The sequence below is a fragment of the Chroicocephalus ridibundus genome, chromosome 1, assembly GCF_963924245.1.
Source record: "Chroicocephalus ridibundus chromosome 1, bChrRid1.1, whole genome shotgun sequence".
NCBI classification, from domain to species: Eukaryota; Metazoa; Chordata; class Aves; order Charadriiformes; family Laridae; genus Chroicocephalus; species Chroicocephalus ridibundus.
Genome location: NC_086284.1, coordinates 5,954,347 through 5,981,471, shown reverse-complemented (window position 1 = coordinate 5,981,471; position 27,125 = coordinate 5,954,347). Strand labels below are relative to the sequence as shown.

General features: G+C 44.2%; 1 protein-coding gene across 9 annotated transcripts in view; it reads right to left on the bottom strand.

Moving 5' to 3' along the window:
* Nucleotides 1–27,125, bottom strand: part of TENM4 (teneurin transmembrane protein 4) — a 1,293,844-nt gene that overhangs the window by 90,897 nt on the left and 1,175,822 nt on the right. For all 9 annotated transcript variants that reach the window (XM_063326345.1, XM_063326336.1, XM_063326383.1 and 6 more), the window contains 2 exons: nucleotides 23,857–24,003; nucleotides 7,041–7,257 (listed from right to left, as the gene is read on the bottom strand). In XM_063326345.1, coding sequence (XP_063182415.1) covers nucleotides 7,041–7,257; nucleotides 23,857–24,003 — 364 coding nt within the window. The remainder of the gene's footprint in view (nucleotides 1–7,040; nucleotides 7,258–23,856; nucleotides 24,004–27,125) is intronic.

The following is a 27,125-nucleotide window of genomic DNA, read 5'->3' as shown; positions in this document are numbered from 1 at the left end:
AGAGTTTTATAGCAACTGCAATGCATAATAGAGTTGTGCTGCGCTGTACTGCAAATTTTCAGCGAAAAATTCTTTTATTCACAATGTGGTTCGCTAAGTCGTGCTTTAAAAGTTGATGACTCTTTCCTTTACTCCAGTACAACCAAAGAAACACTCTCGCTTTGCGCGAGTTCTCAAAGAAACAGAATCACACTCCTGGTTTTTCAGGTCTGTAAAATCCAAGCCAAGCGTTCAGTAGCTCGTAAGGCACAAGACAATTTTTCCACCTAATACTGAATTATGCTCATTTCATAATTTTTCGGAAGTGATCCTATAACCATTATTTCTATGAGAGGTACGGACTTTATGATGTAATAACTTTCAGAGATGAATAATGTATTCTTGTCAAGTCTTCACAAAAAATGTCTGCAGAATGTACCAGTTCTGTATTATCCCAGTATTTTACGTCTGGTGTTTATTTTGTAAGCTGTGGCCAGGTAGTCAGCTCTGCAGAAGACCAAAATAAAAACAATTCCTACCAATGAATTTGAGGCACCAAAATTGAGCAGAACAGAAGGAAAAATACATTATTTCCAGGTTAATTATAAAAGGAGCTCTCTTTTTGATGATCATAGGGAAAGTTCTTTAACTACATATAAGCTGTCTGATAGCTTTGTAACGATCCGAAGGAATTAGGCAAAAAAAATGGTTCAATAAAATACATAAGATTTTATGATTGGGATTTTGAAATTGCTTTTTTATGTGGGAGGTTTCGACCAATTTAGCAAGTAAATGTCACATTCAAAGGACAGACGCTTCCTGATATATTGCAAAGGGTTGAAAACCCTACGTGGACTCAGCTGTTGGCATCCGACGGCTGGAGGCGAGTGCCCCAAAGCTGATCTGGCAAGGCAGAACCTCACCCCACCAGTGCCAAGCCAACAGGATGAGCCCACACCAGTTTCCCCTGCAGGTTTCAGTGGGAAAGGAGATTTTGCACTGAGGTGGACAAGGGGTGCTCAAGCTCTCCACTCTGGTCTGGGGTCAGCAAATCTCCTCAGAGGCGAGGCAGCAAAGAGCTTGGGGCAGAAAGCTCCAGCTTTTTGGAGAATGAACATGCTAGAGTCTCACGTGAGAATCATTACAGCAGTGAGCCGGTGTTTAATTTGAAGAAGCCTTATGCAGTAATGCAATAATGAAATCTCTCTACTAAATGGGATGTGCTGTTTCCAGCGACGTTATTATACTGAATGAGGCTACTGACTCAGCTCAGAGTTATCACGCCAGACGCGACCATCAACAAGTAATGTAAAACAACGGGCACGTGGGCTGCTCCTTCTTTCAGAGGAATGTACCTTGGATATTGAATAAATGTTAATGAAATATCTATGTGCCAGATCCAAGAGAATACATCAGCATCTATACCGTAGTTTAGACCCCTAAAACCAAATGTGCACGTCAGCACCTGCGTAACCCGGCAGGTACTTAACTCGTTGGTTTTGTTTTTCTGCTTGGGAGTTTCCAAGGCTTGAGTTTTGCTTTCTGCACCCTCCAAGAGCTCCTGGGTATGCAGGTATCCCCCGAGACCTTTTACTCCCAGGTACAGGATGGTGCAGCATTTATATCAGCTGCCGCGCCTGATCCTGGAAGCAAGCCCAAATCACACTAGGAAGATCCTACTCAAGGGTTTGTGCTGGGTAATAAATATCCAATGTTTTTTTTAATATTTGCTAAAACCTGCAACCCCAGTTTCTCTAATGACTGCACACAGGACTTCCTTCTACTGCCACGTGTGAAAGGGGAATTTAATTACGTTACGATTACACTATCTATGTTATGGAAAGAAACAGGAAAATGGGTAAGAGCTTTGCTTTCATAGACTCCTGTGGGTACAAACTCCACAAAGTGGATGTAAGTAGCTGCATATATTGTGCTAGTTCATTATACGGAAATAAAGCCATACTCAACTCAAAAAATCACTTGAAGCTGAAATAATGCTACAGCATATAATTTAAAATCAAAAGAAAAGGGCAAACATTGAAAAGGCATATATTTATATATGTCCTGTACACTGAAAAGGTAAGTTTTAAAAGTATGCTTTCTTGTGTTTAAAAGAAATAATTACCAAAATAAAAAATGCTACGTCTTTGAAAATTCCTCATTATTCTTCTATATTTCAAATAGCTCTGATTTGTAGCTAATAAGTAGTTCATCGAAGAAGAAAGCAACAAAAGCAGAACTATGCCTTTGGAAGACAGTAACTCTGGGAAGGAGAGAGTTTGAAGAGGTGCTATGTTATCTTGGTTTAAAACATGGAAAAATATGACCTTGTTCTCATCGAGGTAGGTACTGTGCTGTGCCAGGAGTGCTCACTCGCAGGAATGCCGGATGGTGTCTAATATCTATGCCACAGTCTTAAACAGATGCAGCAGTTATCTTCCAAAGCTGTCCTAACCTGCGGAGCTTCTGTGCTCCAGGAGCTCCTGCATCACCTCCGGGGTAACCTGCACTTCAGTAGGTGCATCCAACCCAACGGAGCCGTATTCTGCTGGAGCTGGGCCAGAGCCATGGGCTGGACCAGCCAACTCAGGAGAAATCATCAGCAGAAAGCCACACCTGGCGAGTTTGCGTTTTTTGACTTCTAGCTTTGTCTTCAGCTAGAGAAGAAGCGTTTCTTAATTCGCTGTACCCAAATGACACCAGGAGTCTTGAGGGAAAAGTACAGAAACGACAGAGCACTTTGGTTTCTCTGTGAAGGAAGCTCAGGAAGATCTGCGGGGGTGAACCTGCAGCCCTCCAGATGTGGGAAGAAATGGGTGAAAGGAAAAGAGAATGTGCTTTGAATGTCTTCCTTCAATGATACTAAGATATCATCATAATATTCTTCAAAATCACTCAGAATTGAGCCAAATAGACTACCAAAGCATTTTGAAAGGCAATTTGATCCTCCCCTATTCTCTTACTTGTTCTTTGGCCATGGTCAATACTCACAATTTTGGTTTTGATGGGGCCTGGGATCGATGCAGTTTAACTGTGACAATAAAAAACCATCCCTTTATTTATTTATAGTAAAATGGATTTATAGCAAAACGGATTTATAGCATACCTGTCTATCTTAGCATCTAACAGTGCTTGTGTAACCCCCCCAGCTGGATCAGTAAGGTACGTTGTACAGCCCGGCACACAAAGAGATGAAGCGACTTGTTTACAGATACCTTGTCACTCAGTGGTGGAAAAAGAAACGTGCAAATTTAATTCTGATCATAATTTTAAACCATGAAAACTTACTACTGTTTGTACTTAGACTACTGACCTGGGGGCAATAAGGGACTAGTCTTGCAGCTGATAGTCTTGCTGCTCTCTGATGTGTCTTTATAACTCAGCTGGTTATTTCTAGCTGCCCATGTAATTGGGATGGGTTAATATTGCTGGCAGCAAGTAAATATATGCAACCTGTCCCAAAAAAGAAGGGGTATAAAACACACCTACTTAAAAATCGCCTGATTTCTTTTTGAATATTCCTGACAAAAATGCCAATTCTGCACATGGTTTTCTGAGGTACTTTAATCCTATGCCAAGATTTAACATGAAAGACCCCGTGCATCAGGACTTTTCCTGTTCTTGCAATTTTCTGACACTGTCCCTCAAGAAAGAACAAATATATCAGGTGTCCTACTTGAAAGTCAACAACTTGACACCACTGCATCTTGTGCTGCTCCTTACAGTGATGGACAACTAGGAATGGCTTAAAAATACAAAGCAAACAGCAAGAGTAAGTGGTTTCAAAATCAATACAAGAACGATCGAGTAGCAGAAGAGTACTTGTTATCTGTTCATCAAAATGATGTGAAAAGACATTCTGTGCATTCAGAATTTAATTTAGCTACTTGCTTTATCATCATAAACACTCATTTCAATATGGACAATGATTATTTTTTCTTCCCAAACATGAATAATATATAATTGCTGGTATTTTGGAGGAGACAAGGTCTTTACCTTTATCCATCAGGGTAATTTATCATTGTCTTTCTTTTTCTTCTGCAGTGGTGAGAGAGCTTGTCAGCTCAGCTTGTTCTTAAAAAGCTGGAGCGTAATTCAATAATAAATTCACTCAAAGGCTAGCTGTCATGAGGCATTCACTTATTTGTATCCATTAGGTGATCTGCACTGCTGTTCTCTCTAAAGGGTAGCTAGGCTGCGTTTCTGAAGCCCAGGAAATATATTGCACAGATATTCAGTCATCTCCTTCACACTGCTGCCACTTCTGCAGAGGTCGCGCAGGAACGCAACTCGGCTGTGGCACCCCCAGGGGTGATAATCAGCCAGCCACGACCTGGTAAAGTTCCGAGGAGTACGTTGTGGTTCCAGAAATCCCTGGCCTGAATGATGAGTGTGCCTGTGCCACAGGTGTCTCTGCAGGACAACAGACGCGCAGGACACAGAGGTCCATGTCACCTCTGTGTTGCCTGCTTATGGGGGACTGCCCACAGCAAGTGGCATGGATCCAACCCCAATCCTACCCCACGAGGATGATGACGCTGGGACAGAAAGATGTAGGACGTCCCGTGGCCAGCAATCTACAGTCCTGATCTACATTGAGAAGGAGGCGGCTTCATGAATCACAGCAGCAGCAACGGAAGGGAGAGGGCTGTCCTAAGGCAGGATGTTGGAGCCCTCCATCAGAACAAAAAGATCACAGAATCACAGAACAGTTCCGGTTGGAAGAGACCCTAAAGATCATCTAGTTCCAACCCCCTGCCACAGGCAGGGACATCTCACACTAGACCAGGCTGCTCAAAGCCCCGTCCAACCTGGCCTTGAAGATCTCCTGCCCTCTCCTGTTGGACAAGCTATTAAGCCAGCAGCTGGAAGGAGAGATGAAAACGGCTCATCTTGCCCCCAGCTGCTGCTCTGATCTTCATGGAGACACCGAGCAGTTCCTCGGATAAGAGGGATATTATCACCTGTCTGTTGTAAAAGCAACCGGAGGAGACTGACCAGTGAGCACACTACTGAGGACACGGCATATCCACACGTGCAAATACAGTCAGTCTCATTTGCCCAGACTAATTGGGTCCCAGATGGTCCCAGCCCATGCTCCTCCATGGAGCTGTTGCTGTCTGACCACTGCTGAAGCGCTGCCATTTCCAGGGTGACAAAAGAGCTGTTTTTAAAGGTTCAGCTTCCAAGGTGGTGGAAACAGACAATTGAAACTACAAAGAGAAGCCAAGTAAGCAGAAAACACTTGCAACGGTTGATTTTATCTAGAGCTATAGGATCTTTAAGAGCTAACGGGAACGTGTGATGTCTTTTAACATCCCAAAAGAGTAATGGCATTTTTAGCAACCTAACAGACCGATGAGCTGGGACTGCGTGCTGTGATGCTGTCTCAGGGGAAAACATACCTTCTGCTGAGGTCCTTCACTGTTATTTGTAACTGCTCTTGTGATGAGTCAAGATATTTACCTTGAGAGATGCCATACAATCACAGCTTGAGGTGACGTATCTGTAGACCACACTTAGTGATACACACCCTCTGGCAACCTCATAAATCATCCCTATCTCTGTATAATTCTTTGTGTTAACTTAAATGGAACAAGGAGCCCCATTTATTAATTCCACTGCAGTTAATGAAGAGCAATCATTAAAACCCTTCCTATTGATTTGAATCTTCACATTCCCCTCACTCTAGTAATCTATATGCCAGATAAACATTTCTGCTAGCAGGTGCTCCTTTTGAATCACGAATCTTCCTTCAGCAGGACATCTACAGATGGTTAGTGACTCCTTCCTACACAGAGATATACCATCAGACCTGTGAAACACGTGTAACTCCTGTAGGAGTTTATCTGGCCCTAAATGACACAGGCTTTCGCTGGTCCTCTGCTGGCACTCCCAGAAACAAATTCACTGTATAAATTAGAATTTCCCATTATTTTCCCCCACCTCTGTGTGCTGCTGAATGCAAGCAACCTTTAAAGAGAAGTTGCAATTTTTTTTTTCATCATACATGTGTGAAGACTCTTATAGTTCTTCAGTTATATGGAAAAGTTCACCAAACACGGACTTGCGTCTACCAAAACTCTCTACCTGTCAGAACAGACACACATGGATCTGACAGCAGAGTCCTCTGTGGAAAGCTGAGGAATTGCAACCCTAAATGTATCGGAAAAACGAAACTGTGAGTGTAATCTATTTTATATTTTGAGGCCTGATTTTACATCTACAAATCACAACTACTGACAGCAGAGAATTCACTGTGCTAACACTTAGACCAGAGCCTGGATTGTTCAGTATCCAGAACCTGCAATCTTCAGAATGCTGACGAAGTACAAGAGTTTGCGACATAAGGAGCGTGTCGTGGTTTAACTCCAGCCGGCAACTAGGACCATGCAGTTGCTCACTCACTTCCCTCCCCCTGAGTGGGGCAGGGAGAAGAGGGAGAAACAGAAAAAAAAACAACCAACTTGTGGATTGAGATAAAGACAGTTTAACAGAACAGTAATGGAAAAGAAAAAAAAAATGGTAAAAGAATATATAAAATTGTGACACAATGCAATTGCTCACCACCCAGTGACCAATTGCCCAGCCCGTCCTGAGCAGCAGTCGCAGATTCCTGCCCCCTGGACAACCCCCATTAATATCTTCAGCTCTTTTGAGACCTGTAACAGTCATACTATAGATTATAAATATCATTCTAGTTTCCCTCCCTTTTGGCTCTGTCAATGGAAGAAGTTCTGCCATTGGTGTTTACTAGATACTTCTGGAAATCACAATCACTTGAACTGGAAGAGCCCTGATGAACAGATGGCTTTCACTCCTTGAAATAAGAGAAGGCAATTGCCCATGCGCAGTGGGAGGGAAGCATCTTGTCTTACTGGCTGGTAGGACGTTGCAGATGAAGAGACAGTCAGTAGAATTACATCAGCCACAAAATTCTTCAGATACCCACTTCCCTTAGACAGTTTCCATGTTCTGCATCTTGCTGCCATTCCACATCTTGCCATGGCCAAGTGGCTCCTGCTTCACCTCTTACTGAATGAGAACCAAAATTCACTTACCCTCCTTCAAAGGGATTGTCTCCTGGGATGACGTGAGTGCTGTCCTTGCCAATCAGGAACTTGATCCTGTCGTAGAACGAATGCAAGCTCTGCTGGGAGACAGGGGCTTGTGTCTCCTGGATGATATCCAGGGGGTCCGGGGAGCCCAGGCACAGCGCGTTGACGTGGCACAGTGGCTGCAAGCAGCAGTCTGGGTCCATGCAATCCACCAGGCCATCTGCAGAAGGGTAAGGAAGATTTAGAGCTATGGTAACACAGAGTGTTGCAGACTTCAGAGTGAAAGAACTTTTTGCAATGGAGCAATGCACATAGAATAAAGCATGTTTCCTTAAAGCCCCAATAAAGAACCTCAAATATGCATTAATATGTATATATATAAAACCATACACAAACACATGAGATTAGAAGCTAAAAAAAAACATGTTTGAGGTTGGTTCTGGGATAAGCCATTTCACATCTCAATCTCTCAGACAACTCCAGAGCCCCAGATGGTGGTTTTTTTTCTGTGCATATACTAATGGCTTTTGTACATTCATCATGTTTCCTCTACAAACCACAGGCACATTGCATCATATCAAATCTATTAGGGTCACTTTTAGCAGGACTAAATAGTAAAGAAAGCCATGGTTTCAGAGAGATCCATGCATGTGACCCACTGAAGATTCTGGCTAGACAGATGAGAAGGGAGATTTTGCTGGGAAGGTTTGGTCTCTTTCGGCTTTTGTCACCTTTATTCCACGCAGACACAGAGTAACAGATGACCTCCAACTCTCAGGATACAAATCTTATACTTTCAGCACCACTAAATTAATAATAACAACAAGAAGAATAGCGGCGGACGTGCACGAGAAAAGCTTGCCGAGTGTACTCTAGTAAAATGAGTATTTGCTTATCTGTCAAGTCACCAAACACAAAGCCAGTCCGATTTCCCCTCCCACAGCCTCAGCAGCGCTCCTCAGTTCATTCTGAGATGCCACTGCTCATTGCAAACAGCTTAGTAAAAAGCGGTGACGGGAAAAGAAATCCAAAAAAAAGCTCAGAAGAGTTTTGATGAAGCATCACATTTAGAAATCAAAGTTGGTAGCATGTAGGAGAGATGGATTTTTGAATCAGATAAGGGAACTGGATGTTTTTGTTCCGGGGTAATGGGATATGGAGCCCTTCACTTCCAACTCATCAGTTTAAGCACGACGCTTTGATAGGGAATGAAAATTGTTACCATGTGAGGGCTGTTCAAAGACCTACGTGAAATGAGCAGCTGGTCTCAGTGTAGTTGCTGGGAGCTCTACACATCAGAGAAGCCACCACCTTTACAGTCAGCATCCTTCTGACGGTTTCAGCATAAAGGCAAGAAATGAATGTGCGTGGAGAGCAAAACTGTCCTGAGAGGTGGGTCTCTCCTGAAGCGGGATGAGATTTGGAGTTGTCAGGATAATGTATTTTTTATTTCAAAGAAACGGTAAATTAAAACAAGCCCATTTGTTATTATTACAGATCATGAGCTTCAGTTTCATCCCACTTATACTAGTATGAATTAGAAGTCCGTTCACTAATGTTGTTCCCATCACTTTGAATTTACTGTAATATAAATAGGATGAGAATCTGATCTGTTATTATTGCTGTAGCACTTAACGACGGCTTACGTGTCATCGTCCAGGATTCTGTTGAGATATACCTGTGCCCTTCTTGGAAGATTTTAGTGCCATAAAACATCACTGGCAACATCATTTCAAGTGGTTTCCCATACACGGAAAACTGAACAAAAAGCCTGTCCAGCGTTCCCAGAGCTTCCAGTCTACGTGTGGGTCGAAGTGCAATGAATATCTGCCCCACGTAGACGCACACACTCACACTGAGTCATTTTCACAAGTGCCCTGCACCTGCCGTTAACGATAATGGCAGCAGTGTTAGATTAGCAAAAGGGCTTTAGAAAAATCCCATCCATTATCCTTACCTCTGTCTGTTCTGATATCTCTACATCTTTATAACTCCTTGCAAAATTGCCACAAAAATTTATCAGCTCGGGCACAAAACCTACCCATCTGCCTTTTCTCTTGATGACTAGTGATAATGAAAAAGAACTAATTACATTTTATTTGCCTATTAAAAAAATGACTTGCTGCAGACGATTAGGCCAGTAGGATTCTGGAAGGTCAAATCTCAGATGGAGTTTGAGAGATCGTTCACAGAATAAAGACCTGCACAGATGTGATACGCTTATCCATAGCTACCTGATAGAAAACAAAAGAGACGGAAAAGAAACAACAAACCAGCCCTGTTACTATATCGACTGTAGTTTCAAGCAAGATAAAATGTTGTCATTTTCTCCCACACATTAATAATGTTTTCTAAGGCTACAGACACTCTGCTGAGAGGACGGAAAACCAGCTGGACCATACCTCTTCATTACCCTGCCTTTATTCCAGGCATCAGAAACGCTTTTTGGGACCTGAAGCTGCAAGACAGCAAGGAAATGTTGCCTTTGCAGGAAACAGTAGATAAATGTTTGAAAAACAGATGCACAGGACAATGTTTTGTACAGGTGGGAATGCCGAGGACTCATCTGCAGATAAGCCTTTCAACTAATGTGTTTCAGGCCTGTATGGAATAAGTTGGGGGTAATTACACCAGAGAGGTTTGTCACTGACATCCTAAAGCCATTAAGGTCCTCAAGAGCTGGAATGGGGTTTAGCTACTCAACTCCCTCTAATATCAACAGCAATTTCAGGGCAAAGCACGTCTTCAGCTTAGAAAATGTAAAGGCCATTTTTATCTGAGACGTGGAGAACAGCAAGAGTTAAGTTAAAAAACAGATCATAAATAGTGATGTCACCATCTGAATATTGTTTTCTTGTCTCTTTTTTTATTGTGTGGTCCACAAGCGATCCAAGTGGCGCCCTACAGCAAATTTTAAGGAAATATAATGAAATTGTACACATCTATGCCCTGAGATCTCTCACTGGATCCATCAGAAGAGTAAGGATAAAGTGACATTGTCAAGAAGCTCCCTACCCATGAAGAGTGAGGCGTTCAGGGACCTGCATGGATTAATAGAAAATAAAACCAGAGCAAAATAAAACTCACGCTTTAATGGTCCAAAGAGACAAAACTAAGTGTGGGAAGCCAGCCCCAGCAGCTAAGGAAACTACAACAAGGTATGACCCCACAGAACAACATGAAGTCATAATACAAAACACCTTTGAAATTTATAAAGCATCAAGGTGAATCCTCCTCAGAACACATCGCAAAATTTTCGGAGAGAGGTAACAGAAGGAGGTGAACATGGGATCAGTGGATTCTGCACCCCAAGTTTTGCAGCAGCAAAGCCACAGAGAACCATGATCTGTGTGTGGATTCCCAACTCCAGTAGGTCCCAGCGCGCAGATAAGCAGCACAGTAATTTCTCAGTTACGGCCATGTTTATACAGCTCTCGGTTTTAAAAAGTGGCTGTTCCCTTATTCTACATATAGCCATAATATGACCATGGCACTTCAGACCAGAGGACAAGTGTGTTGCTGAATTATCTCCGTGCAAGGTTGAAAGTCCTGTGTAGATGGATTACGGTACTTAATATGCTTTAAGGTCAAAGACGCTACTACGATCAGCTTGTCTGACCTCTCATATACAAAGGATGTTCATTTTTTTCCCCCAGAACTGGATTAAAGCCTGTCGTTTAGAAAGATATCTCTTATATCAAAGACAGCTGGTTACAGTGAGTCCACCACTTCCTCTGGTAAGCTACTGAAATGCTTAATTACTTCTAGGAAACTGCATCTAATTTCAAGGTTGAATTTGTCTAACTTCAATATCCCACCACTGGAAATTGTTTTGCCTTTGTCTGAAAGGTTACCAGTGCTTCCTTCTGCCCTCAGATGTCTTGTCCAAGTGCAAGTCCCTCCACACAGAGCAACAATCCATTCCAAACCTATTCTCTGAACAGCCGAGGAAGATTAAACTTCCCATCGTAAGGTTCGTTTTCCGGATGCTGGATTTTTTTTGGTGTGTGGCATCCTTTGATCTCTTTCCATTAATTTCACGTCTTTTGTTATGTGTGGGCACCAACACTGGACACGGAACTGTGGCAGCAATACTAGGTACAGAAGAGAGACCACTTCCCAACTTTTGGGGTTTTTTTTATACTTCTAGGGTTCACAGTAGCCTTTTAACAGCAGCCTTGCACTGAGAACTCATGTTGAGACAATTATCTCCAGTGACCTCTAAATCCTGTTCTGAGTCATTGCTTTTCAAGCGTCTCCCACCCCGTACGTATAACGTGCTTTCTTTGTTCCCAGGGGTATTATCTTGCATTTTGCTGCATTAAGACACATTTTGTTTGATTGTGACCTTGTGGCAATGTGAGTCAGACCACTCGGTATCAGAATGATCTGGGTACGTTATTTACCACCATACCAAGCTTTAGGTGCCCTGAAGATTTTACCAGGAGAGATTTAAACTACATTCTAAGACAATGATGAAAATGCTGAATAGGGTTGGATACAGCAACCACTTCCAAGGGATCCTTTCAGAAACAGCTTCAGTCATGGTTGCCTTTCAATTAACAAATTAATTTGGAGATCTGACACTGAGCCAGATTTTAAGCCATCTCTTGTTTTCCTTATTATTTCCATGTAATAAGACTTTTAACATCTTTGAGACACTTTATGCCTTCTGTATAGACACACATGTCCTTAACACCCAGGCTGACATTACTGCCAAAAATAAAACTCTTTTCTACGACTTCTTTATGTAAAACCATGAAATAAGGTCCCTGCTGACTGGAAGCTAGCCAATGTTATTCCAACCTACATAAAGGCCATGAGGGAAGACCCAGGGAACTACAGACCAGTTAGTCTAACCTCAGTTCCTGGAAAAATTACAGAAAAGATTATACTGAGAACTAGTGGAAGGTATTTAAAGAATAATGGAATCACCGGGGACAGTCAACATGGGTGCACACAGGGAAAGTCCCGTTCAACTAATTTGATATCCTTCTACGGTATGGTCACCTGCTCAGCGGATGAAGGGGAGGAAGTAGATGTAGTTTTTCTGGATTTTAGTGAGGCTTTTGATACTGTCCCTCACAGCATCTTTCTGGACAAGTTGTCCAGCTGCGGGATGGGCGGGTTTATGGTGAGTTGGGTGAAGAACTGGCTGAAGGGCAGAGCTCAAAGGGTTGTAGTGAATGGGACTACACCTGGCTGGTGACCAGTCACCACTGGCATCCTTTGGGTCCAATACTAGGGCCACTCCTGTTCAATATATTTATCAATGATCTGTATGTGGGAGTTGAATGCACCATTAGCAAGATTGCTGATAATACCAAACATCTGGTAAATAATACGATCAATGGGCAGCATCTTCAACTACCAATCATGTAATCATAGAATAAGTAAGACTGGATGGGACCACTAAGGTCATCTTGTGAGGCCTGTCTCCTTCCGTTCAGAGAGGGACAGACATGAAGGAGAATGAATGGGATCAGCAGAAAATGTTCCTTTTCTGCCATATAGGATTAAGCAGCTCCAATTTATTCAGTTAACATTATTTTTTAGGGGACCAAGTCTACTTTGATCACATAATCTGCCCTCTGTACAGCACCAGACAGCCAGTTTTACTTTGGGATCACTGCATCTAGCTCATTTCTTGTAGGTGGAGTTGGAATACTGTTTTTAGAAAGATGTTCTATCTCATATTAAAGATTACAAATCCACTGATCTCTTTAGTGAGCTCTTCCAAACACTACCTTAAACTCTAAACTCTTTGGGAGCAGAGACTGTCTTTTTATCTTCTGTTCACAAAACACCTGTTCCAGTCCCACGGGGCTCTGACGTGCCAGCACAGCCCAATGAAATAACCACAATTCTCATTAAAGATCTGTATCTGTAGTGTATCTTCAGCCTGTTCTCCATGCAAGTATTGCTTCAGGCAAGCGACTAGACTCTGAAGCTAAGGAGTAGGACCTTAGCCTAACAAGCATGACACTTGCTTAATACCAGCTGTAAATCAGCTGGTATTAAATGTCTTTAAAAACTCTCACTGTAGAAACTCAACTACCTTAGACAGTGACAATAGATCTGAACGCTGACCTTATTCAGAAGGAGTTTCACAAAATAGTCAATGTCATAATGGCCTTCGATAGTCACTTGGATGCTGTACTTAAGATGACCTAAAATTACTTGGCTTTCAACCACTGCTTGTGACCCATCACTTTCTGCAAAACGTGCCCCTTTTGATGTTTAAACAGCATGCAAAAAAATACAGCCACCCAAACCAACCAGAAATTTTGAAAAGCTGGAGCTACTGGGGTCAGTGTGGAGGTCTCAGGGCTGTGTCTTGCTTACTCTGCCCACCAGAGCTTCAGTATTTACCACACAAAGATTTGCCAAGCCAAAAGTGGAATCATAGTATCATAGAATGTGTTGGGTTGGAAGGAGCCTTTAAAGGTCATCTAGTCCAACCCCCCTGCAGTGAGCAGGGACATCTTCAACTAGATCAGGTTGCTCAGAGCCTCATCAAGCCTGGCCTTGAATGTTTCCAGGGACGGGGCCTCCACCACCTCTCTGAGCAACCTGGGCCAGTGTCTCACCACCCTCATTGTGAAGAACTTCTTCCTAATGTCTGATCTAAACCTGCCCTGCTCTAGTTTAAAACCGTTGCCCCTCGTCCTATCGCTCCATGCCCTTGCAAACAGCCCCTCCCCAGCTTTCTTGTAGGCCCCCTTCAGGGACTGGAAGGCCGCTATAAGGTCTCTCCTGAGCCTTCTCTTCTCCAGGCTGAACAACCCCAAATCTCTCAGCCTGTCCTCACAGCAGAGGTGCTCCGGCCCTCTGATCACATTCATAGCCCTCCTCCACAAGAAGCACACGTCCTTCTTGTGCTGAGGGCTCCAGAGCTGGATGCAGTACTCCAGGTGGGGTCTCATGAGAGCAGAGTAGAGGGGCAGAATCACCTCTCTCGATCTGCTGGCCACGCTTAATTTTCTTCTCAAAAGAATTTTCTTCTCAAAAGAATTTTCTTCTCAAAAGAACCAACAAATAAACTGAACCTGTTCCAGGAGTTTATGACAGAAACAAGACCACCACATCTGCCAAGTGGTCGGTTAAATGAGACACGCTCCTTCACACCCAAGCGTGCAAGATGGGGCAGGCGCTGAGTAACTAAAGGGGTTTTGTGACTGTCCTCCTTGTCTGTAAACCTTCATGTCCAGACTCCCTGGCTTCTCTGAAAGCCTCCTTTGCTAGGAATGGATTTAGATCTTAAGGCACACAACCAGCCACAAACTGATAGGAAAAACATTGTGCCTATTGAACACCACTGCTTATTAGGAGAGGCAGATCTTTTGCCTTACTACTAAACTATGATGAGATGAGCGTGACATATTCCCTCCCCAGAACAAAATCTAATTGTCACGTTGACAGCCACTACTATCCTGCAAAATAATTACTATCCAGCAGCAATGGGGCTACTGTCCCTGCATTCCTGCAGTTGCTGCTGCACTCGCTGGCTGCAAAGTGCTCACAAATCCCAAGCAGTCTCGTTCCTCTCATTCCTCTTTCAAGTCCCATGCGGTCTAGCTTCCAAGTCACTCGCCCACCACCACGCAGCACCAACAAGGTGTCACAGATCAGAGATTCGTACAGAAGCAAAGGGCTGGTTTTGAGAGACTGCTTCTGCAGTAAACAAGATCAGCCGAGAGCTAATAAAATTTCAAATTAGCTGTGACTTTTCATGGCCCCACAATTGTGTTGGCTGATTTAATGGGCAGCGTCTTAGCTCGCTGAGATTGAATAATTGAACATTTCTACAGAGTTATGGATGCTGCAACAAAAATCCGTCACGCCAACATCAACAACGGAATGCAAATACCCTTCAGCCAGAGGCGTTATTATGTGTTTAAGCAGAGTCTGACAGGTGCTGCATGTCAAGTGTCGGGCTGGAACAGGCAGGCCACAGGTAGGGACAGACCTGTTTGTACACAGAGAGCATCCCGTGGACCGTGACATGCACTGGGAACCCCGGACACACAGGCAGGCAGGAGGAGGTAAGCCTAAGCAGCCTTATTAGGGTAAATCTGGGAGATAGTACATGACAAACCTAAGGATTGCTCCTGCTGAAGATGATGAGAATTTTTGCAACTGACTGCAGCGGGAAGAGCCTCTGTGAGCTCTAGGCAAAGCAAAACTAAGAAGAAAAATAACAATAAAACCCGTGGAACAGGCTGCCCAGAGAGCTCGTGGAATCTCCGTCTCTGGAGATATTCAAAACCCACCTGGACATGTTCCTGTCCAGCCTGCTCCGTGTGACCCTGCTCTGGCAGGGGGTTGGACTAGATGATCTCCAGAGCTTCACTCCCCCCATTCTGTGATTCTGTGATTGTCTTTCAGGAGTATTTTCATTGCCAATGAAAGCATAAAATGCACCGATGACACAAATAATTGTGTGTCTCTCCTCATCCAGTTCTTACCTTTCACTTTTCTTCCTGTGCCATTCACCGGGCAACATTATCACTTTTCGTGGGGACACTGTCTGTCTTGTACGGCTGGGAGAGTTTGGATGGGGAGGGCTTAAAATACAGATGCTCAAAGGCAAAGCTAACAGTCTCACCCTTGAGCAAATCAGATTTTCCCCTTCCAGCTCCAGATTCAACTCTGGTGAAGGAAGACTTTAAAGGAATGGCTCAGTACTTTTGCACAATACACAAATCATTGTTCCTGTGAAGGCTTGTGATGAAGAAGGTTTACAGGAGAGATGATGTTCCGCCCTGAGCTGAGGACCAACGCTCAATTTACTTCAACTGAATTTGGGAAACAAGTAGGTTTTACTCCTGCGTTTTGCAGAGAACAATTTTACCTATTCAACAAAAGAGTCGTAGCTTTTTGGCCCCACCGTCAGGAACCAAAGGGAAAAAACCCACAAAAGTAAGGGACAATAGCAATGTGACTGTCAATGCCCTGTGATGATGTTACCTATTAATCTTCTCTGTCCCACCTGCTCTGTTTTGATTTTGCCTGAATAAGGTTCTCACTGGTTGTATCCTGGCTCAATTAGATTGCTGGCTGCCTGGGAAAAGGTTCGCCCTCACATCTTTCTCCAAGTGCTCAGTGCATGTTTGCAAGTTCAAAATAATATAGCCATAAGGAATAGTAATCACATATTTGAATTGCAGGCCTCCTTGGGCGCCAGCGCGAAGCAGAGCTCTGCAGTGCTAGTCACTACAAACACACTTTGTGAAAAAGTCCATCCTAATCCAGACCTACACCCTTGTTTCACAAAACATCTGAAAACAAAAAGAAGGGAAGAAGAAGGAGGAAATGGCAGAAAACACATGATGATCACCACTCGCTGGGTATGAACCAGAGCTATAATAATGTGTTTAGAGTCTACAAGTTCACAGCATCCCCCAACTCATCATTGCTTTGGAGGATACAGTTGATGCAGCTGCACGGGATTCCTCCTTTCTCCAGGCAGGCTTTTAACAAAGGGATTTACGCGTTGCATGACCAGCAAACAGCGCAGAAACCAGGCAATCTATGTTTGGAGTGAAATTCATGAAGCTGAGCAAGGCACGTGAGGGCCCTTCTCTGCAGAGGAGGGACTGGCATTTAGGCAGGGCAGTAAGTCCAGGTTGCTTAACTTGACCATGGTCATGCAACATCGTACCTGAAACCCCCTCCTTCAGGAGCCAAAGCACCTCTCAAAAGCGATTCTTCTGAGATAAAAGGTCTCAGAGCTTAGAATTTTTTTGTGGGAGCAACAGGTTCACACCCTCAGCAGCTGAGATATCCTCGTCACCAAGGTCTCTCGCTTTCCTGGCAAGTGTTGTAAGTGTTAAGCTGCTGCTGCAAAGTTCACCTCAACATATTCTGTTGACTGAATCCAAGGCAATTCGAGCAATCATCTGAGCACAGCTTGGAAAGCGGTCTCAGATAACTCGGACATAGGCATGTTTCTCAAAGCCTGGTCAAGAGGAAAGTGGCCGTGCACTCTATGCACCCTGAGCACACCCAGGGGCAAAACTTAAGGTTTCTAAGGGGACCGTCTGCCCGAAAGGGGAGGCAAGAGTTTGCCTCAGGTGGTAAAGCAGGTCTGGCAGAGCTTTCCTGAATTTAGCATTGGTGCCCAAACTCTCTTTAAGCATCTTTTCTGGTGCAGAAATGCTTTGTGAAATGCGTGTCCAAGCCTGTCTTTTCTGAAGATGGTTCGTGTCACCTTTTCTAACATCTTATACAGCAGCAGTGCCTCCTTCCCATCAGTAACTTCCCTCATCTCAGCAGACAATGGTATGTTTCTTGCAACACAGAGGACAACTTTAATGGTTTCTTTCTGAATCTATTAATCAAAGGCATTTCATTAAGGACTAGTCAAAAGTACCAGGGACTCTCCTAAGCTGCCATGACAACCCACAATCTCTGCTAGACCCTCGGTTCACAACGCATCATCCTCAGTAATGGCACAACCAACACCTGCCTCTGGGTGCTGTAATACATCCACCGGGTTCACCCCGCCCTCCTGACAGCCCCGGTGCTAACAGCCGGCCGCGGGTGATACCCGAGTGTTACCGTCCAACACAGAATCAGCAAAGAGCTGAAACCTGGAAACGTGAACTACTCATTTTGTTCTCTTACTTGAAGAAAGGTGGATTATCCTATAAACAGAGGAAGTGAAGCTGGGTGATTTATAACAAATCATACCAGCTAGCCAATCTTTTCAGCTACAGCCGACTTTCTCATCTTTTTAGCAGTGCTTTGTGGTTCCTCCAAGATGGCCCTGTTGTTTGACTGGATCTGTCTGTGACGGTAAATGCTAATTTATGACGGCTGTTCTCCCAGGTGCGTTCAGATCTCAACACTTCCCTTCCTAAATGTAGCAAGCACATTAATGCATCATTTTTTATGGTTTCGAGGAAGCAGACAGCTCCCATACCATGCCCAGGAGACAATCTTCTCGTGCTATAAAAGCCTTGCAGGCATGAAGTAAAGGTTCATAACAGCGTGCAAAACCAAAAAGAAAACATCTGAAAGCACCTCACCACCTGGTCTGCAGCTCGAGCATTTGCAAAGACTAAGGTTTGCATTCTGGGGTTCTCCTGGATTCTTTACGATTCCCTTTACAGCCCTGATGCTACCTTCAGGTGTAACCCTATGTACTGGCAGAGAGCAGTGCGGACTCCTGCCAGCTCTCTAACGCGTTCTTTGGCATGTGGCGGACAGATGGTGGACACATGGGTGTTAAGAAGGCCATTGTGCAGAGCCAAAATTTCTCTTGCCAAAGAATTTGAAATGATGCTGTCCCAAAGCATTATGCAAGTCTCCACCTTCCTGCAAGCACTACCTGATCCTTGAATGGGGCAAGCAAGACACGAAGCATTACTCTGTGGAGTTGCAGCAGTGGGCTACGGTACAGTTAAACAAATAACATTGATTTCACAGAATCACAGACTGGCAGGGGTTGGAAGGGACCTCTGGAGACCATCCAGTCCAACCCCCTGCCAGAGCAGGGTCACCCAGAGCAGGTTGCACAGGAACGCGTCCAGGCGGGTTTGGAATGTCTCCAGAGACGGAGACTCCACCACCTCTCTGGGCAGCCTGTGCCAGGGCTCTGCCACCCTCACAGGAAAGAAGTTTTTCCTCATGTTTAGATGGAATTTCCTGTGTTCCAGTTTGTGCCCGTCGCCCCTTGTCCTGTTGCTGGGCACTGAAAAGTCTGGCCCCTTCCTCTTGACAACCACTCTTTAGATATTGATAAGCACTGATGAGAGCCCCTCTCAGTCTTCTCCAGCCTATACCAACCCAGCTTTCTTAGCCTTTCCTCAGAAGAGAGGTGCTCCATTCCCTCGATCATCTTGATTTGCCCCAGAGAACGCATTCCTGAATTACATGGCCTCTGACGCGCGAGTTGGTTTCCAGGGGCAGCAGTAACGAATACTCAGGGCTGCAAGGAAAGGCAAAAATCTCATGTGCAGTGCCTTGGCGGCTCTGACTTGCTCACTGCTCCAGGGTCTGAAGACTAAGGCAACTTTTAGTTATTCTGGCCCAGGAGGATAGAGGGAAGGACAGCATAAGGATTGCTCCACCTGCTAGCTCTTGGGTAGTGTCTGGTGGAGCACGGACTGAACTTGCAAAGGCAAAACGGGGCCACATCTACGTTGGGACCCTGTGTTTGTGCTAGGCTAAATGCATTGCGTGTACCTGTCATGAATAAGACTTAAACTGAGGGGCAGACACTTCGTCACTGCAATTCTTGCAGAAAAAGAGAACAGGATGGTTTATCTTCTTCACTCCCGAAGGAAGGTCATTGACCAGGTGACATGTAAGAAAAAACAAGTTGCTCTACTTCTATGCAATAGTGTGCAATATATGTGAGGATAGGCCAGCATTATTTGACTGGGAAGATTATCTATCCGTCTGTCTGTCTATCCATCTATCTATGTATTTAAATTATCCTGCAGCAATCACTAGCACAAGCCCTTGGACTGTTTAAATTGGGAAGAGGCAGCAGAGAGCAGCAGACAACTGAACATCGACCTCTAATGAATGTGGAGGGTTAGATAATACTAGGAACATTTATAGTCCAGACATATTTTTCATCTGGGAAAGACTCTTGCCTTTCGAAAGTAAAGTCGATCCACTTTGTTTGGGGAGAGTTCAGCAGATGTTTAACAAATAGAATTGTTCCAAGCAGGAAAAGGAAGATGCAGCAAGATCCGTTGCCTGGAGAACCAGCAAGCTTTGCCCTATCTGGAAAACTTGGCTACTCCGGAAAAACCCAAAACAAGGACAAAGGACCTGAAGTGAAGTTACCGTGTTGATCAGACAGAACTTTTAGACCAAAAGAGTAATTTAGTTTAATATCTGTAATTCTCCTACGGTATGAGGACAGTGGGGTGTATCCAGGCAATAATATGGTGAATTGGCCAACTCTCTGGCTCTCAATATGGAGGGAGTCATACAGTTAGATGATTTCTCTGGAGCAAAGATGGTTAACACAGCTTTGCTGCCCAGTAGCATATGTGTGAGACTGTGAAGAATATCCTCTCCTCTTCCTCTCCATTTTTCCTGTACGCTCTGTTCCTAACAAATGCAACCGAGCTCATATTTAGCCTATGGAATATCAGCCTCTTCTCAAGGCTTTGTCAAATGCCATTAACTCCACTTCTAGGACTTGTCACAGAAGATAATTTCCTTGGTCTTTAAAACCTTCAAACTTCTTATTCTTCAAGCACATGACAGCGCACTCAGTGTGGGGTGAGAAAGGACTACTCTCAGGTAGTGAGTGTTTGCAGCCATGACTTCGAGAGGCTATTTTCTGCCAAAGAGAGGCAAGAACCACTTTTCTCAGCTTCTTTTAAGGAAACGCCTCCCATTTGTTGTAATACAGGTGGCCTCTTAGGTCAAACGTGCAAAATCCTAGCCTGTTACCCAGATTGTTAAAGCTCTGTCACTGCAGTGTTTCCCCTTGACTGATACTGGATGATCACCTGCTCGTAGTTACTTGCTACAACTCCTTTCAAGTTGACGGGCTTTGTGTTTAAAAGTGTAAATAAAGTGGACCACGGTGTGAAACCTAAGTGCTAGCTTTGACAGATGACACATGTAGGCGGAGAGGGCATTGCTCTCCCAGACACCTTTTTTCTAAGCTGAACCAGGATTGCATTTCACCGAGTCGCTCTCTGAGTGACTTCTTGCTTAGCTTGTTTTTGTTTATCCGAACGGCCTCCAGATGTACGAGGCAAACATGCCCTGTAATTTGGTACCCGTCTCCCTCAGGGTATGATTAGGCCGGGATCTGATGAAAAAGATTCTGACTTCAGCTCCCATTATCCCGAGGAATTTCCGGCTGCAAGGATCTTGATTAGTAGACATATGATACTACAGTGTGGGAACCGGCTTCCGATGAGCTCAGGCAGAAGGAACCACCCCCCCACCCCCACCCCCATAGTGTGAACGGCCCCAGCGTGGTGTCTCAGCCTCAAGAGATGCTGCTCTGAGCAGAAAATTACTTGAAGGGCAGTGGTCACCAACCAAAAGTAGGCACTTACGAGGCAATATCTGAAACAGCTCAGAGGGATGCTGCCCTAAACCTATTTCTCTCCACTGATGGCACCCACAGTGACTACCTCAGATACTTGACTTCTAAAGCTTTATGAAATGACTCTCATTTCCATTGTCTACTTTCCTGTGCGTATGAAGACAAATTCAGCAAGTGGCCCTGAAATCCTTCATGGTGAACAGTCAAATAAACCACCTTTTCCAGCTCTGAGAAGGCATCACTCCAGAGAGAGTGATACGACCCCAGAAGAGGGAGAAGCCATAGTGCCAACATGCTCTTTCAAGAGGCTGTTCAGGCCTACATCTCTCCAGTGCTCTTCAAAGCACAGCAGTTTCCCAAGGTATAATGTCTGTGGTGACAAAGTGGCTGCATCAAATATGGGCTCAATTCTGCTTCCTAAACACAGACGCCTAGTGTTATGTGACTTGCCTTTGGATATCTGAGAAATCCAAAGGCAGCTGTCACACGTGAAACATATATATATGCTCTACTAGATGTCCAAGCTATTTTGAAGGGGAAGCTAGAAGCCAACTGGGGTACTCTAGGATGTCTCAGACAGTGCTGGAAAAAAGGCAACAGACATTAAGTTGGAATATGGAAAATTATGATTAGGTATTAGGAGAAAAACATTTACTATAAGGATGGTCATATATTGGAGCAGGTTGCCCAGAGAGGTGGAATCTCCATCCTTGGAGGTGTTCAAGAGTTGACTGGACACAGCCTTGAGCAATTTCATGTAATTAGACCTGGTTGTAATTAGACCTGGTTGAGCAGGGGGTTGAACTAGATAAACTGCTGGAGGTCCCTTCCAACCTAAATTATTCTGTGGATATTCTACAAAAATCTCCAGCTGTCTAGCTACAGAAATCAGCATAAAAACTAAGAAACAGGTCCAAAATCAGCCTTTCTTCAAGAATCCATGTAACTAAATTTGAATCCTTGTGCTAAAGAAGGAACTCGGGCTTCAAACCAGAACTGCCCCACCACTGCTGATGCCCCTACAACTCAGGGGTTGAAATTCTAGATTTGAGCCCACAAATACAAATGATCCATGAAAATGTATAAAAATGAAGTCAAGAAGGTAAAGGTATTCCACCGTTCCACTTTTCAGCTGAGGAGAGTCCTTAGCAATAACACAGCAAAATCAAAGGAATAGCATAGTGTATGACATGGATTATTTGTAAACTGTAATGCACACCACGTACATGTATTGGGTTTTTTTGTGTACCAAGAATAAAGTCAACACTCATTTGTGGGCTCTGACACATGAATAAGCCGTCACAAAGCAATATGTTACAACCTATGAGTTGCTTTGCTCTCGCTGTGTACACCACTGCTCCACACACGTTCACCAAATGCAAGTTAGCAGCTGATGTGCACCAACTTGTAAACATGTCGATGCCTTTTGTCTCCTGTCTACATCTGCTGTCCTGCAGGCTAGCAAGGTGACAAACGGCTTGTTTCAAGGTGAGGGTAACCCAGTTACAAGGTTAGCACCTTGAACCAGGAGGTACGAGGAGATGGGGTTCCACCAACTCTTTTTGATGTTATACAGATGTGGTCTACATTGTACGTTAGGCTGGATTACTCCTTCTTCCCTCTCTTCCTAAAAACTTCACAGGGTTTTTGTTGGGTTATTTTTTTCCATGGAAACTGCGATTATCCTTGGCTCTATTTACCATATTTTTACACATCTGATGTGATGAAGTTTATTGCTGCCCTGTGCCAGCTATAAATAGGAAAGAAGAGTATAGTGATATTGTTTCACGTGAGGCAAAAAGCGACCTTTGTTTTATAGTGTGTACTCTTTGTATGGTTCTCCAATTTTTTCCATCTTTTCTACAGGGATAATTTGGTCCATTTGCCATGCCAGATGTGCAGAAGTATTTTAAATATTCAATCAGAATCCTAGTTGCTGTGAAGCAGATAATCACAGTCTTGGCTTGGCTATTTTTTTTTTTTTAAATGTACTGTTCTTGTGAATATGATAAAACAGAGGCTTGCAAAATGCAGTCTCCACTTCACAGTCTGGGTCCTGGCCCAGACTTGTGGTTTACAAAGCCTTTCGCTGAGTGACAACAAAACAAATTATGCAGTCTCCCTTATGCCTTAAATTTAATATCTCATCTCCTGCCCTCTAATTCAAACCTTCACACTGCACCAGGGTTTCCTTTGTAATGAGATAACTCTGAATATTAAGCTTGCATTATGCAGAGCTATTATTCACATGCCTGACATCATTACATATGGAACCATAATCAATAAAACATGGTTCGAGAGAGATTGGATGGCTTGTGGGCATGAGGATCAGTCACCGAAGCCTCTAAGTTTCTGCAAAACATCCATCCCAAGTCAGCAGTGACCTACCAGAGAGCCTTGATGAAAACCACAGGCGGTGAGGCCAGAGTTCGAACAGTCAGGGGCATTTGCTGTCTGAGGTGGTCCCATCGTGTCACTGCTGAGCCACCCGGCCAGGGTGGAACGACAGGACGAGAGCATCGCCTCTGCCTGCTCTCTGGTACATGGACTTGATTTGAGGATAAACAAAAACCTCCCTCTTCAGCCCTGGCAGCCCAAGTCCAAATCCATTTCATTTGAATTCAAATCCACTCTGGCTGAGTCAGCCTGGCAGATTTCGCTGTCTGTTCTCCACCAGCTGTCGAAAAACAATCATCTGCCCTGCAGAATCAAGCCCAGCTGACTGTTCACTGTGCAAGGTTTACAGGCTCTGCGAAGCCTGACATCTCGCATGTGCTCATGTCCTACCTCCGTCGTTGTCTTTCCCATCGCCGCATGCCGTCTCCATGGAAGTATCGCAGCCTGCTCCCCTCCAGCCCAGCTGGCAGACGCAGTGCCAGCCGTTCATGTCCAGAGTGCATCTGCCGTTGCCGTTACACAAGCCAGGGCATCCCTCTGCAAGGCAAACAGCCACACATTCAAATGCGCTGGAAAGACAAAGCAACGCAGCCTTGAAAGAGGCCAGTTAGACAGCTTTTTCCCTTTGCCTTCAGCTTATTTCTCCACTCTCGCTTGCTGGCTTCCCACCTGAAGCGAACTGTCCCAGTTTGGTGTTGGAATGGTGGTGACCACTCAATGGGCTGCTGTCTCCCAGGAGGTCATCACAGCACAGCCTCACTAATTGGATCGAGGGAACGGTGAGCTTCAGGGAGGCAATTAGATCTTCCTGCCCTCTGAGTCTCTCAAAGCATTTGCTTTGTAAGACGAGGATTTGGGGTTACCTAAATTACTTGGGGTGTTAAAGTTCCCAATGCCCATCGGGATAAAGCAGCTGGCTTTCAGCAATACTGAGACTGGTAAGCAGTCAAAGCTGGCTAGAAAAGGAAGGCACTTCCTACATTAGAAAATATTTGGAGAACGCCCAATTTCTGTACTGTTGTCATTTTGGGTGGGATTCATCTCATTTGGTTCCAATTCACCCATAATGGAGATACCTTCAACCCTCTCTGTAGTCAGCAGAGGAAAAGACTGTCCCATGGCATAAATCCCCTGGTTAGATGTTAGACGCCCGTAGTGATGAGCAGAAGCCCGCTCTGGAAACACTCATTTCTCCCCACTGACTAGGGAGAGAGCCCAGCCCAGAGGCAGGCATTTCTTTTTTCAGCAATAAGACTTGGGGAGGATGAAGACCAAGCTCCCAGTCTGCTCACTAGGGTTTGATTCTCTCATCTGATGACCTCTCGTCGAGCTTTCAGCCCTTTTTTATTCCTCCCGAAGAAAACAGCAGAGTGATTTCCACAGTAAGCAGTGGTGTCAGGGAGGCTGCTCAGCTTATACAGTTCTGGGGGCTTTTTACCTGCAGAGCTCAAAACATCTTTACCGAGAAGCAGTCAGAAATGTAAGCCACATTTTACTGCTTAGGAAACTGAAGTGCAAGGAGCTGAAGCGACTGTCAAGGTCATTCAGCAGGACTGATTATACCAGGAATGCAATTCAGTCTTCCTAAACCCTGTTTTAAGGCCCTCTCTATTTATACGTGTGTTGTGCAATCCCACTGCGTAGTCTGAGGTTCTCTAGGCCCTCAGCTTCGCAAGACAGGTTTGTGACGCTCTGCAAACAACACAGGCTGATCCTGTCCTAAAGGGCAACAACAGGATGGTGAAGAGGACTGACAGGTATGTGTGCAACATCTGGCATGGTGCAGGAGGGTCTGCCCAAGAAGAGGTGAGACACCACGCCATCGTGTGTCCTGCGCCAGAAAGAAGTCGTTCAGAAATGCCTTTTAACTAAAGAATTCTTTCAGGGTGAAATTCACATCTTTTCTAGCATTGTTTTTCTAACAAGGGATGGGTTTACAGGGACCAAATGGGAAAAGGAATGAAAGTTTTAAGGAAAAGGATCTTCAATAAATTTTTCACTGACAAAGATATTCGTTGTATTTCAGGCTTTTAAAATGTGTATTTTCGGAGGGGGAACATGTAAGGCGTGTGTGTATGTGTGAGCGTGCTTGTGTGTGTGTGTATTTTGGTATTTATATACCATATTAGTATTTATATACTACGGAAGAACTATTTATATGCAAGGCTACTTGAAATTCTCCATTTTAATATCCTGCCTTCAGTTACTTACAACATTGCCAAACTTTTAACCATTTAATCTGATTTTTTTTCCATGCTAGAGCTGATTTATGTGTTTGTTCCCTTTACTTACTTTCAGTACAAGCTGAAAGCATTCAGCTGTTTTGGAGAATGAAAGAGGAAGAAGTGTGTTTCTTGTTAAATAACCTGCTAAAATTACTTAGCTAGGTAGGGCAGGAAAACCCACTTTGGAGTAGATAAATTCAGTTTGGATGGGACCATCCTGATGGCAGAGATAGGACTTTTTTTTTTCCTTCTTTATAAATCTGCCTGAATTTGTCTAGCTGAAAAACCTCTGAAGAAATCTCACTTTATGTGTATTCTGCAGGGCTCCATTAGAGCTTGGCTGGTGCATCACCACTGCGCACACCTCAGGTTTTACTGCCTGGACTCTTTATAACCCATCCTAAAAAGTTCTTTTTTTATCCTGCAGTTGCAGAGGCTGAACAGGAAACTCCTTGCAAAGGTGCTGCAGCGTTGACCTGGACAGGATCACCGTGAGAACCAAAAAGAGTTGGGTGATGAGAAGTTGAAGACCCCACTGTAGAAGGATGAGAGAAGAAGGGTTGGATACCACTAGATTTTTAACCCATCAAGTAGTGGAGCAGACACTTATTTTCTGCAATGGGAAGAAGATAGGTTTTAGAAGTTTTTGCTGGGAGCTGAGAGAGCTGGGGTTGTTCAGCCTGGAGAAGAGAAGGCTCCAGGGAGACCTTATAGTGACCTTCCAGTCCCTGAAGGGGGCCTACAAGAAAGCCGGGGAGGGGCTGTTTGCAAGGGCATGTAGCGATAGGACGAGAGGCAATGGTTTTAAACTAGAGCAGGGCAGGTTTAGATCAGACATTAGGAAGAAGTTCTTCACAATGAGGGTGGTGAGACACTGGCCCAGGTTGCCCAGAGAGGTGGTGGAGGCCCCGTCCCTGGAAACATTCAAGGCCAGGCTTGATGAGGCTCTGAGCAACCTGATCTAGTTGAAGATGTCCCTGCTCACTGCAGGGGGGTTGGACTAGATGACCTTTAAAGGTCCCTTCAACCCAACACATTCTATGATTCTATGATAAAGACAAAAAAGCCTCCTGGGTTTGGTTCCAAGCCATACAGGAACAGGGTTCGAACCTGGAAACAGTTCAAGTTAGGCTGATGAGGTTTCACGTGATGAAAATTCAGAGGGAAAAGAGGGATTTCATTTTGTTGTTTTTGTTTGGATTATATTTTGCATTTTATAATCTTTGGACCAAAGATCTCAAAAGCAAAGATCTAACATTATTAGACAGAAAAGATACCATAGTGATTGATCGCTTGGCCTGAGACTGAAAAAAAGCAAATGATCTTCAAAAGTCTCATATGAGGAGTGTCCAGCAGGTACAAGGAACCATTAATATAATGGTGAAAATTAGGAGCTCATGTGGAACTGCATGTGCTCTACTCTCCCAGGCCTAG